This window comes from Rhinoraja longicauda, chromosome 19, assembly GCF_053455715.1.
Source record: "Rhinoraja longicauda isolate Sanriku21f chromosome 19, sRhiLon1.1, whole genome shotgun sequence".
Lineage (NCBI taxonomy): Eukaryota > Metazoa > Chordata > Chondrichthyes > Rajiformes > Arhynchobatidae > Rhinoraja > Rhinoraja longicauda.
In genome coordinates this window covers 10,763,891-10,777,970 of record NC_135971.1, presented here as the reverse complement: position 1 = coordinate 10,777,970, position 14,080 = coordinate 10,763,891, and the positions used below count along the sequence as shown (strand labels likewise).

Below are 14,080 nucleotides of genomic sequence, written 5' to 3'. Positions count from 1 at the left end.
GCAATTGAAATCAACCCAATTCTCTTTGGAGGGTATCGCTTGCTTTTAATTTTGTGAATGTTCCTGTCTGCAAATTGACTCCTGCGTTTCAAAAGAGATTAGCGCCTGTAAAGCACTCTGGGGTCTCCTAAAGGGATGCGAGGACGTTGTGTAAATGTAAAGCGGGTCGTTGCTGTGCGCACTCGGACTTGGAGGGAATATTCCATTTCCGATCCGCAAACAGGGGTAGTGGAGAGACAAAGTGGCCGATGGCGTCCGCGAGCTTGGAGTGGACTTTGGTCGCTCGCGTTTTCTCTGAAACGGAGACAGAGACGGCGAGAAAGCGAAGGGAAGAGTCGGGGCTCGAGCAGAGGAAAGTGGGAGCTGGTGGGAAACTGACTGCGCTACTCTAGCAGCTGCGGCTCGCCTGTAGTCCGTTTGTCTTTTGTGTTTTTTTGTTGTTTTTTGCCTTAATTGTAGTGTTTAGATGTGATGTCGTGTTTTTTTGTGGTTGTGTACTATGTGTTTGGGGTGGGGGGAGGGGGACTGTAAAACTGTCTCTTCCAAATGCGGGAGCGGCTGCGACTCGCCTTCGGAGGCCCCGGAGGCTTCGGCCGCGTGGATATGGGAAGCTCGCAGGCCCTGCCCTGGGCGGGGGCAACATCAGGAGCTCCGGCAGCGGCAGCGTCTTCGCCCGCCCCGGATGAAGACTGAGGGGGGATCTTATAGAAACATATAAAATTCTTAAGGGGTTGGAGAGGCTAGATGCGGGAAGATTGTTCCCGATGTTGGGGGAGTCCAGAACTAGGGGTCACAGCTTAAGGATAAGGGGGAAGTCTTTTAGGACCGAGATGAGAAAACATTTCTTCACACAGAGTGGCGAGTCTGTGGAATTCTCTGCCACAGAAGGTAGTTGAGGCCAGTTCATTGGCTATATTTAAGAGGGAGTTAGATGTGGCCCTTTTTGCTAGAGGGATCAGGGGGTATGGAGAGAAGGCAGGTACGGGTTACTGAGCTGAATGATCAGCCATGATCATATTGAATGGCGGTGCAGGCTCGAAGGGCCGAATGGCCTACTCCTGCACCTATTTTCTATGTTTCTATGGATCGCGCTGCTTGGGTTGGCCCACTGCGGACCTTTCACCGTCCGGCGCGGCCTGGAACATGGCAAATTCAACAGCCTGACCGCGGGAGAATACGGCAGGGGAAGAGAAAAGACATTCTGGCCTTCCATCACAGTGAGGAGGTGACTGGAGGAGACTCACTGTGATGGATGTTTCTTTTTGTTTGGTGTTGGTTTGTGATTGTGTGTGTTATTGCTTATTTTTATTGCTCTTATTGTTGGACTGTGGGTAATCTTTCATTTCACTGCGCATTTATGTGTGTGTGACAAATAAAATTGACTATTGAGGGAGGTGAAACGTTAAAGCGATGAACGAGAGCAGGAAGCAGCACCGATACAGACATGATGTGCCTGGGAGAGAGGTGAGGGAGATGAAGCGTTAAATGCTGAGACTATAAGGCGCTGGTCTGGCCGCATTTCAAATATCGTGAGCAATTCCTGGCACCATATCTGAGGAAGGATGTGCTCGCTCTGGAGAGGGTCCAGAGGACGTTTACATGAATGATCACAGGAATGAGAAAGTTAACATATGATGAACATTTGACTGCACTGGGCCTGTACTCGCTGGAGTTTAGAAGAATGAGGGAGGACCTCATTGAAACATAAAGAATAGTGAAAGGCTTCGATAGAGTGGATGTGGAGAGGATGTTTCCACTAGTGGGAGAGTCGAAGACAAGTGGTCACAGCCTCAGAATTAAATGACGTTCTTTTAGGAAGGAGATGAGGAGGAATTTATTTTGTCAGAGGGTGGTGAATCGGTGGAATTCTCTGCCACAAAAGGCTGTGGAGGCCAAGTCAGTTAATATATTTTAGGCAGAGACAGATAGATTCTTGATTAATGTGGGTGTCAGGAGTTATGAGGAGAAGGCAGGAGAATGGGGTTAGGAGGGAGAGATAGATCAGCCATGATTGAATTGCGGGGTATAATTGATGGGCCGAATGACCTAATTCTACTCCTATCACTTATGAACTTAATGCGGTGAACAAAAGCAGGAAGCAGCAGCGATACAGACTTGATGTAACTGAGGGAGAGGTGGGGGAGGGGTCTGGTGGCGACTGAATGAAGAACGATCTATGTATCGACATCGAACTACAAACTTTAGAACCCGGGGGAGCCCGGAGCTCAGGACCCGCCGCCCGCGGCCGCTGCTGAACCCGCGGGAAGGGCGGTTGTTTCAATCTTTATATTTTCACAAAAGTGATTTCTGTTCCGTTGACGGTCGCGGTTAACGCGTTAAAATGAACGGATCGACAGCTCTGATTTCACTTGCTGTTTATTTCTCTCTTCCCACATTTACATTCCCCCTGGTTTTATTTCCGCGCTCACTGGGGTTTTTACGACGCTGAATTTGGGGATTAAATGGGAGCCGTTCAGCGCCGACCTGTTGTCCACCGGGTTTCTGCCCCACAGCCCCTGAGCCCCGCTCCTGACGCCGGTCCCGGGACCCGACCCTTTTACACACCCGGAGCGGAACCGGAGCAGATTCTCAGCCAGTTTTCATCCCAATAAGGCCCGAGGATAGGGTAAAGTTTCTCCGTGAATTTATTCCCAGTGAAGGTGTGGAGATGGGACTTGGTGTCCGCGTCGTAAAATGAAACTGTCCCGGACTCGTAACTGAGATAAACTCCCACCCTCCCGGGGATGGGACGGGCGGGGAGACGGGATGGAGGGCAGGTAAGTGCACCAAACTCGTCATCCCACCGCCAGATGCTCCAGACTCCAGTCTCCGGGGTCGGTGTGACTTTTTTCTTCCTCTCCACAGACTCTGCGGCGACTCCCAGACACCAGCCCTCACTCCCTGCCACCTCCACCTCCCAGTAATGTCTCCCCGATGTGAATCCCTCCGATCCCAGCACACACACACTGACTGTAAACCTCTTCCCGGTGTCAGGGAGACTCCTCCAGGTCTCGGTCCATCTGATCCTCTTCCGATCCTCAGACACCTCGAGCCCCTGAGCCGCTGTTTCCACATCCAGGGTGACGGAGACTGGGGGGAGAAGCAGAGAATCAGAGAGTCCCCGGGGGTCGGGGGGAGACTCGGGCAGCGCGGCCCCGGGACCGGGGGAAGAGGCCGCTCGGCCTCAGGCACAGGCGGGCGGACAACTGAAACCCTGCCCGGGGTTTCACCCACAACCACATCGGGTGGACACAGACATCTCCCCCGGAGTCTTTAATCCAGAGATGGCGAGGGGAATTTCGTGAGGTGCGGGAGGGCGGACGGGGAGGACGAGTGTGGAGAGTGAGGATAATTGCGAGATTGCGGTGGTGAAGGAGAAACGAAGGGGGGGGGGGGGGGGGGGGGGCGTACTCACATATGGAGGCAGATCCGAGCACGAGGATATTGAGGTGAGAGCTAATTTGAGGAGTTTATAGAGGAGGTAGAGGAGCGTGGTGAGGTCGTCATGATCAGTGAAAGGGGGCAGACACGAGGGGCCAGATGACCTGCCCCTGTTTCTTAGAGTGGAGGGTGAGGGAGAGGGAGGGGTGTCTTGGACCATGGAAGGAAGCAGAGGTTGAATGATCGGGTGTTGGACAGAATGGGTGGAGACTTGTGGTTGTGGGGTCGATGAAAGAGAGTGGATTCACGGGTGGATTTGATGGGTGTGTACAACTAACACATTGATCTCATTGTGAACCAATATATGAACTTCACTGAGGGACTTGACAATGTTCCGCGTGCAAGGCTGGTCCAGAAAGCGAAGGCAGGTGGAATCCAAGGCGAGCTGGTGAAATGGATCCACAAGTGGCTTGGTGGTTGGAAGTAGAAGGTAGCGGTAGAAGGATGATTCTTCTGCTTGAAGGTCTGTGGCTGGTGGTGTGCAGCAGAGATCGGTGCTGCAACCTTTGCTGTTTATGTTATATGATCATGGCTTGGATGTGACCATATTCGCATGCAGGGATATCAAATCACGAGAGTGCAGGTTTATATTAAGAGCAAAGAATTTAAAAGTATATCTGAAATTTAGGTTTTACTAGACCAAGTGGACACGTTGGGCCCAAACCTCTCCTGCATTGGTGCAGCACCCTCTCTTCCCCACCTCTCCCCCTCCTTCCCTCCCTCACCCCACCCCCCTCTCCCTCCCTCTACCCCACCTCCCTAAGAGATTTAAAATGTGAATAACAAAAAATATAACACCGATTTCAATGAAACATCTTCCATTAGCACCAAAGGGATGACGGTGAGAAAGGTGGGCTTAAAATCGTCATGCTGTCGTGTACCATTTTCGCTGTAGTTCAGGAACAAACAAACAAACGAGAGGTTTAGTACATAGATTTACTCTGAGAGTGGGTGATATCGGGAACATGCTACAGAGGGGGTGGCGGAGTGAGATATCATCAATATATTGGAGGTACTTAAATAGGTGAGGTGGAGAAGAATGCCGATGGAATGTGGGCAAATCGATTTGTATAGCTGGGGAAAAGATGGCCATGGACACGATGGGCCGAAGGGCCAGACTCTGTAATGTAATAACCACGGCTCTCAGCTCCAAGAGCACTGAATGACTGAGTCTCCACAGCCACCAGTGCAGGGTCGTTCCCCAGTCTCTGCGTGCAGTAATGTCTCCTTATCTCTGTGCTACACGTTGCAGCCCACATTCTGAGAGTGCCTGCTCTCCAGACCCCTCTGACAGGGGAACCATCCTCACTGCATCCAGCCCACTGAGCCCTGTAAGAACTCTGTGTTTCACTGAGATCTCCTCTAATACACCCAAACACTCGAGTACACAGGCCTGGTCTACTCAATCTCACACCACACAGCAAACTCATTGTCCCAGGGACAAGTATTGTTAATCTTTGCTGCATTCCCTCTGTCTCAAGTCTGTCAATTTATCGGTACACAGGAGGAAAGGAACACAAGAAAACAGGAGCAGGATTAGGATCTGCTCCTCAGGCTTGCCCCTCCATTCAATGTGATCATGGCTGATCTAAGCTGGCACCAATTCCTCTTCCGTGTGAGTTCCCCATAATCTTATATTTTTGATCTATCACATATTTATTGTAGCCAAGTTGCACATATCCAACAACTCAGCTTTTTACCACCACCCTGGGCACAACATGCCAGATATTCACTGCCCTCCGAGAGATGCAACTTCTACACACCGCATGGGAGTCTGCTCTGGAAGGTTGGATCTCATGGAATCCGGGGTGAACTAGCCGATGGAACACAACATTACCTGAAGGTCGCAGACAGAGGATGTTGGTAGAGGGTTGTTTTTCAGACTGGAGACAGAGCCCACTGTTGTTCCTTATTTATATACATGATTGGGTGTGTATGTAGGTTGCACGGTTAGTCAGTTTGCATATGGAAGTAAAATTGGTGACATTGTGGAGAGTGAAGAATGTAACCTGAGAGTAAATGGGATCCCCGTAAACTGGGCCAATGGGCTCAGGAACGGCAGGTGGGATTTATTAATGTGAAGGTGAGGCAATGCACTTTGCTAAGACAAACCAGGGCAGGACATACACAGTAAACGGGGAGCTTTATAGAACGGAGAGATGTCGGGGTGCAGGTACACCGTGCCATGGAAGATGCAACGGTGACAGGCAGGGAGGTGAAGAATGTGTTTGTCGCTCATGCGTTCATAGGTCAGGATATTAAATACAGCATTTGACACGAGGTTGTTTGTAAATTGGAGAGGGTGCAAAAGGATTTTTTCGACAATTTAATCAGGTCTGAAGGGAGACGTTGGACAGGCAGGGACATTTGTCTTTGGAGCCCATCAGGGTGCTTTAAGAGTTGTGTATCAGATCTATATAAGCTGCACAGATGAGGTGAATAGCCACAGTATTTTAGCAAAGGAAGGAGAGTCTAAACCTAGAGTGCATCAGTTCAAGGTGAGAGTGGAAACAGTAAAAAGGAGCAGCTTTTTCAGTCAATGCATTGTGTATGTACGGAACGAACTGACAGAGGAAATGGTCGAGGGCGGTATAATGACGAACTTTTACAGACAGTTGGGTGAATACGTTGATAGAACGACTTGGAAGAATATGTGTCAGACTCGGGCAAGTGGGACAAGCTCGGTTGGGCAACTTGGTTGGCATGGTCATGTCGAGTCAAAGGGCCTGTTTCTGTGTGACACAGCTCTCTGACTCTGTCATGCTTTTCTGCAGCTGTGTTTGGTGGTAGATCAAATCTTCAATTTCCCTTCAGTCCAAAATACCATTAATGTTTGCATCGACGCATTACTTAAAGATGTCAGAAACAAGAACAATGGAAAAGGTATAAGCTTTACCTTGCTTGATGGCATCAGATGTTTCTGCCAATACCGTGTTGTACAAAAAAGGAGTTTCAAACTTTTCAATCAGCAAGTTACCATCTGCCTCCGACTGTGGTTTGGCTTCATCACGAACTCTGCAAATATTTAACAGCTGGTTATAAACTGAGCGTTAGAAATATATTGGGCTGTTCAACAAAACAATAGACAATGTACAATAGGTGCAGCAGGAGGCCATTCGGCCCTTCGAGCCAGAACCACTATTCAATGTGATCATGGCTGATCATTCTCAATCAGTACCCCGTTCCTGCCTTCTCCCCATACCCCCTGACTCCACTATCCTTAAGAGCTCTATCTAGCTCTCTCTTGAATGCATTTAGAGAACTGGCCTCCACTGGCTTTTGAGGCAGAGAATTCCACAGATTTACAACTCTCTGACTGAAAAGGTTTTTCCTCATCTCTGTTCTAAACGGCCTACCCCTTATTCTTAAACTGTGGCCCCTGGTTCTGGACACCCTCAACATTGGGAACATGATTCCTGCCTCTAACCTGTGCAAACCCTTAATAATCTTATATGTTTCAATAAGATCCCCTCTCATCCTTCTAAATTCTAGTGTATACAAGCCTGGTCGCTCCAGTCTTTCAACATATAACAGTCACGACATTCCGGGAATTAACCTAGTAAACCTACCCTCAATAGCAAGAATATCTTTCCTCAAATTTGGAGAACAAAACTGCACACAGTACTCCAGGTTCAGTCTCACTCGGGCCATGTACAACTGCAGAAGGACCTCTTTGCTCCTATACTCAACTCCTCTTGTTGTGAAGGCCAACATTCCATTGGCTTTCTTCACTGCCTGCTGTACCTGCATGCTTCCTTTCAGTGACTGATGCACTAGGTCACCCAGATCTCGTTGTATGTCCCCTTTTCCTAACTTGACACCATTCAGAAAATAATCTGCCTTCCTATTCTTACTACCAAAGTGGATAACCTCACACTTATCCACATTAAACTGCATCTGCCATGCATCCGCCCACTCACACAACCTGTCGAAGTCACCCTGCAACCTCATAGCATCTTCCTCAGTTCACACTACCACCCAGCTTTGTATCATCTGCAAATTTGCTAATGGTACTTTTAATCCCTTCATCCAAGTCATTAATGTATATTGTAAATAGCTGCGGTGCCAGAACCGAGCCTTGCGGTAACCCACTAGTCACTGGCTCCCATTCTGAAAGGGACCCATTTATCCCCACTCTTTGCTTTCCTTGTTCCCCATAATAAATTCCCCTGCTTCTGTCTTCAAGGGACCCACATTTGCCTTGACTATTTTTTTCCTCTTTACATAACTAAGAAAGCTTTTATATTATTGGCTAGTTTACCTTCGTACCTCATCCTTTCTCCCCGTATTGCCTTCTTAGCTATCTTCTATTGTGATTTAAAAGAGTCCCAATCCTCTGGCTTCCCACTCTTCTTTGCTATGTTATACTTCTTCTCTTTAATTTTTATGCTGTCCTTGACTTCCCTTGTCAGCCATGGGTGCCTCTTACTCCCCTTAGAATCTTTCCTCCTCTTTAGGATAAATTGATCCTGCAACTTCTGCATTATTCCCAGGAATATCTGCCATTGCTGTTACACTATCTTCCCTGCTAGGGCCTCCTTCCAGTCAATTTTGGCCAGCTCCTGCCTCATGCCTCTGTAATCCCCTTTGCTGCACTGTAATACTGACACTACCGATTTTCCCTTCTCCCTCTCAATTTGTAGAGTAAAACTTATCATATTGTGATCACTGCCTCCTAATGGCTCTTTTACCTCGAGTCCCCTTATCAGATCAGGTACATTACACAACACTAAATCCAGAATTGCCTTCTTCCTGGTAGGCTCCAGTCCAGTGGCGGCACAGTGGCGCAGCAGTAGAGTTGCTGCCTTACAGCGAATGCAGCGCCAGAGACTCAGGTTCGATCCTGACTACGGGCGCCGTCTGTACGGAGTTTGTATGTTCTCCCCGTGACCTGCGTGGGTTTTCTCCGAGATCTTCGGTTTCCTCCCACACTCCAAAGACGTACAGGTATGTAGGGTAATTGGCTGGGCAAATGTAAAAATTGTCCCTAGTGGATGTAGGATATGTTAGTGTGCGGGGATCGCTGGGCGGCGCGAACCCGGTGGGCCGAAGGGCCTGTTTCTGTGCTGTATCTCTAAATCTAAAATCTAAAGCTGTTCTAAGAATCCATCTCGGAGGCACTCCACAATCTCTCTTTCCTGGGGTCCATTGCCAACCTGATTTTCCCAGTCTACCTGCATGTTGAAATCTCCCATAACTACCGTAGCATTACCTTTGCGACATGCCAATTTTAGCGCTTGATTCAACTTGCACCCTATGTCGAGGCTATTTTTTGGGGGCCTGTTGATAACTCCCATTAGGGTCTTCTTACCCTTACTATTCCTCATTTCTTCCATACTGATTCTACATCTACTGATTCTATGTCACTCCTTGCAAGGGAGTGAATATCATTCCTTACCAACAGAACGACCCCACCCCCTCTGCCCACCTGTCTGCCTTTTCTATACATTGTGTACCCCTGAATATTCAGTTCCCAGCCCTGGTCTTCTTGTAGCCATGTCTCCATGATTCCCACAACATCATACTTGCGAATGTCTAACTGAGCCTCAAGCTCATCCACTTTATTTTTTATACTTCGCGCATTTAAATACAACACTTTACCTTCGGTATTCACCTCCCCTCTTACACCAGTCACAATTTTCCCTGACCTTGCTCTCTTATCCCGTCTAGAACTTCCCTTCCCATTTATTCAAGAGTCCTTTGCAATTTCTACTGTTTTCGCTTCCCCTTTAACTCCATCTTCATATTCCCAATTTGTCAACCCCTCCCCCTCACTACTCAGTTTGAAGCCACACATGCAGCACTAGCAAACCTGCCTGCCGGAATGTTGGTCCCCCTGCTGTTAAGGTGCAATGTTACAATAAGGTGCAATGTTACAATGTTACAATAAGGTGCAATGTTACAATAAGGTGCAATGTTACAAAACCTTACATTGTTTCCGTCAAGAGCATGTCCTACCTTCGCTTGCGACCAGCTTCCTCCTGAAAGAAATAAAACACAAATCTCAATTGACTGAGATGGACCGTCCTCATCCCGACAGCGGAAATTTGTCCATATTTCCACAACCCTCTGATAAAACCCATTTCCCAACTCTTATCGCCGCTGTCATGCAGATAGAAAGCGGACATTTCCATCGAGACGTAGAACGATGGGGAAAAGCATAAGGAATATTCATGAGAATGACACCATAACCGAGAGGATGGAACTCAATGCAAAGACTGGGCAGGTCGTGGGAGTTTATCTGGGGAAGATGTCAGGAATGATGAGATAGGATTTAAGTTTATCGGTGGATTTAAATGGCTGAGGATGAAATAATATCTCTAATCGATGGGAGAGCAAAAATCAAACCTGAAATGTAACGCGGTCTTTAACAAATACTGAAAGGAAACCAGTCATGAGAACATGGACCTCACTTGCATTGGAGGGACTCAAGCCAACAGCAGCCAGTGGGATAATCACGTAAGCACTCCTGGAATTCGGGGTATTGTTACCGAGTGTGGTGAGTAGATGGGAGGGATTTTGAGTGGAGCAGAAATGTTGACTGGATAGGATGGGCCGAATGGCCTGTCTATGATGTAGGATAGGATGTCATTCTATGGTGAACAAAGGTGGGTAAAACAAACAGAGCAAGTTCCCCCAAGGTGACCGCCCACCGCTGATGGGAACCGGATGTAGATGATCAATCTGCTGTGTGCGTTCTAGATTTCAATGTTAATCCCCACAATGTGGTCATGGCTGATCTAGCCCAGGACTGAACTGCTCCGCTTTGTCCCATTCCCTTTGATTTCAGTTCCCTGAACTTTCAAAAATGTATCTTCCTCTGGTATAAATACGTCTAACAGGTTAAACCTCTCAGAGTCTCTTGGTTGGAGAGTCCCCGAGATTTACTGCCCTCTGTCCATTCAGCGATCAGATATAGGATCACCCGTCGTAGTTCTGAACTCCACAAACACCTCTCTACATTCCGGCCAGGCAGTCCTGAGATCCCATAGATTATGCGGGAGACAATTTAGTTTGGGAACAACAACAGCTGGAACAGAAAGACCATTTACCCAGTTCTCCATTACTGGTAAAGGCAGCATATAACCATATAACAACTACAGCACGGAAACAGGCCCGTTCAGCCCTACCAGTCCACGCCGACCACTCTCTCTGACCTAGTCTCATCTACCTGCTCTCAGACCATAACCCTCCAATCCCCTCTCATCCATATACCTATCCAATTTACTCTTAAATAATAAAAGCGAGCCTGCCTCCACCACTTCCACCGGAAGCCCATTCCATACAGCCACCACCCTCTGAGTAAAGAAATTACCCCTCATGTTACCCCTAAACTTTTGTCCCTCAATTCTAAAGTTATGTCCCCTTGTTGGAATCTTCCACACTCTCAAGGGGAAAAGCCTACCCACGTCAACTCTGTCCGTCCCTCTTAAAATTTAAAAAACCTCTATCAAGTCCCCCCTCAACCTTCTACGCTCCAAAGAATAAAGACCCAACCTGTTCAACCTCTCTCTGTAGCTTAAGTGCTGAAACCCAGGCAACATTCTTGTAAATCTCCTCTGTACCCTCTCCATTTTGTCGACATCCTTCCTATAATTTGGCGACCAGAACTGCACACCATACTCCAGATTCGGCCACACCAATGTCCTGTACAATTTTAACATTACATCCCAACTTCTATACTCGATGCTCTGATTTATAAAGGCAAGCATACCAAACGCCTTCTTCACCACCCTATCCACATGAGATTCCACCTTCAGGGAACAATGCACAGTTATTCCCAGATCCCTCTGTTCCACTGCATTCCTCAATTCCCTACCATTTACCCTGTACGTCCTATTTTGATTTGTCCTACCAAAATGCAGCACCTCACACTTATCAGCATTAAACTCCATCTGCCATCTTTCAGCCCACCCTTCCAAAAGGCCCAAGTCTCTCTGTAGACTTTGAAGCTCTACTTCATTATTAACTACACCACCTATCTTAGTATCATCTGCATATTTACTAATCCAATTTGCCACACCATCATCCAGATCATTAATGTAAATGACAAACAACAGTGGACCCAACACAGCTCCTTGGGGTACTCCACTAGACACTGGCCTCCAACCTGACATACAGTTGTCAACCATTACCCTCTGGTATCTCCCATTCAGCCATTGTTGAATCCATCTTGCAACCTCACTATTAATACCCAACGATTTAACCTTCTTAATCAACCTACCATGTGGAACCTTGTCAAATGCCTTACTAAAGTCCATATAGACAACATCCACAGCCTTGCCCCTATCAATTTCCCTGGTAACCTCTTCAAAAAATTCAAGAAGATTAGTCAAACATGACCTTCCAGGCACAAATCCATGTTGACTGTTTCTAATCAGGCCTTGTTTATCCATATAATTATATATATTGTCCCTAAGTATCTTTTCCATTAATTTTCCCACCAGAGGTCAAACTAACAGGTCTATAATTGCTAGGTTTACTTTTAGAACCTTTTTTAAACAAAGGCACAACATGCGCAATGCGCCAATCTTCCGGCACCATCCCCGTTTCTAATGACGTTTGAAATATTTCCGTCATAGCCCCTGCTATTTCTGCACTAACTTCCCTCAATGTCCTAGGGAATATCCTATCAGGACCTGGAGACTTATCTACTTTTATATTTTTCAAAAGTGTCCGTACCTCCTCTTCTTTAATCCTCATAATTTCCATCACTGCTCTACTTGTTTCGCTTACCTCACATAATTCAATATCCTTCTCCTCGGTGAATACCGAAGAAAAGAAATTGTTTAATATATCCCCCATTTCTTCCGGCTCAGCACATAGCTGTCCACTCTGACTCTTTAATGGACCAATTTTATCCCTCGCTATCCTTTTACTATTGACATATCTGTAGAACCCCTTGGGGTTTACTTTTACATTACTTGCCAAAGCAACGTCATATCTTTTTTTCGCTTTTCTAATTTCCTTCTTAAGATTCCTTTTACATTCTTTATATTCCTCAAGAACCTCATTTACTCCCTGCCGCTTATATTTATTGTATATCTCCCTCTTTTTCCGAACCAAGTGTCCAATTTCCCTGGAAAACCACGGCTCTTTCAAATTATTATTCTTTCCTTTCCACCGAACAGGGACATAAAGACTCTGTACTCTCAAAATTTCACCTTTAAATATCCTCCATTTCTCTATTATATCCTTTTCATAAAACAAAATGTCCCATTTCACTCCTTTTAAATCCTTTCTCATCTCCTCAAAATTAGCCTTTCTCCAATCCAAAATCTCAACCCTTGGTCCAGATTTGACCTTCTCCATAATTATATTGAAACTAATGGCATTGTGATCACTAGACCCAAAGTGCTCCTCAACACATACCTCCGTCACCTGACCCGTCTCATTTCCCAACAGGAGGTCCAACACTGCCCCTTCTCTGGTAGGTACCTCTACGTATTGCTGCAAAAAACTATCCTGCACACATTTTACAAACTCCAAACCATCCAGCCCTTTAACAGAATGTGATTCCCAGTCTATGTACGGAAAATTGAAATCACCCACTATCACTGTGCTTACCACTAATATCTGCTATCTCCTTACATATTTGCTCTTCCAATTCTCGTTCCCTATTTGGCGGTCTATAATACACCCCTATAAGTGTTGCTAAACCTTTCTCATTTCTGAGTTCCACCCAAACAGCCTCCCTAATCGAGCCTTCTAGTCTGTCCTGCCAAAGCACTGCTGTGATATCCTCCCTGACAAGCAATGCAACACCCCCACCTCTTGCCCCTCCGATTCCATCACATCTGAAACAATGAAATCCTGGAATATTTAATTGCCAATCGCAACCCTCCTGCAACCATGTTTCACTGATCGCCACAACATCATACTTCCAGATGTCAATCCAGGCTCTAAGCTCATCCACCTTTCTTACAATGCTCCTAGCATTAAAATATACACATTTAAGGGACCCATCATTTCTTATTCTCAGTTTATTTATTTTCCCTTCTTTCTCTCCTACATATTGGGTCTGAGTGTTTCCCTTTTCTGCCTCCTGCCTCACACACTGCCTATTAGCTATCTGTGTTTGAGTCCCTCCCCCCAACCGTACTAGTTTAAAGTCTCTGCAATTACCTTAGCAAATCTCCCCGCCAGGATATTGGTTCCTCTCAGGTTCAGATGCAACCCGTCCTTTTTGTACAGGTCATACTTCCCCCAGAAGAGGTCCCAATGATCGAGAAACTTGAATCCCTGCTCCCTGCACCAGTCCCTCAGCCACGTATTTATCCTCCACCTCACTCCATTCCTATTCTCACTATCGCGTGGCACAGGCAGTAAGCCTGAGATTATTGTTTTGGAAGTCCTTTTTTTTAACTCCCTTCCTAGCCCCCTAAATGTTCCTTTCAGGACCTCTTCCCTTATCCTACCTATATTGTTGGTACCTATATGTACCACGACCTCTGGCTCCTCTCCCTCCCCTTTCAGGATATCCTGGACACGCTCAGACACATCCCAGACACCGGCACTAGGGAGGCAAACCACCATCCGGGTCTCCCGACTGCGTCCACAGAATCGCCTATCTGACCCCGTCACTATAGAGTCCCCTATTACTATCGCTCTCTTCTTCCTTTCCCTACCCTTCTAAGCA

General features: G+C 46.9%; 1 protein-coding gene across 2 annotated transcripts in view; it reads right to left on the bottom strand.

The window, feature by feature from the left end:
* LOC144603089 (zinc-binding protein A33-like) overlaps nt 1-14,080 on the bottom strand; it is an 83,621-nt gene that overhangs the window by 39,709 nt on the left and 29,832 nt on the right. Inside the window, exons 5-7 of one of the 2 annotated variants that reach the window (XM_078416225.1) lie at nt 9,400-9,422; nt 6,338-6,456; nt 2,374-3,090 (exon numbers count right to left, since the gene is read on the bottom strand). In XM_078416225.1, coding sequence (XP_078272351.1) covers nt 2,558-3,090; nt 6,338-6,456; nt 9,400-9,422 — 675 coding nt within the window. In that variant the 3' untranslated portion in view covers nt 2,374-2,557. Of the gene's footprint in view, nt 1-2,373; nt 3,091-6,337; nt 6,457-9,399; nt 9,423-14,080 lie in introns of those variants that run through there. The other variant, XM_078416229.1, reaches the window with a different exon arrangement.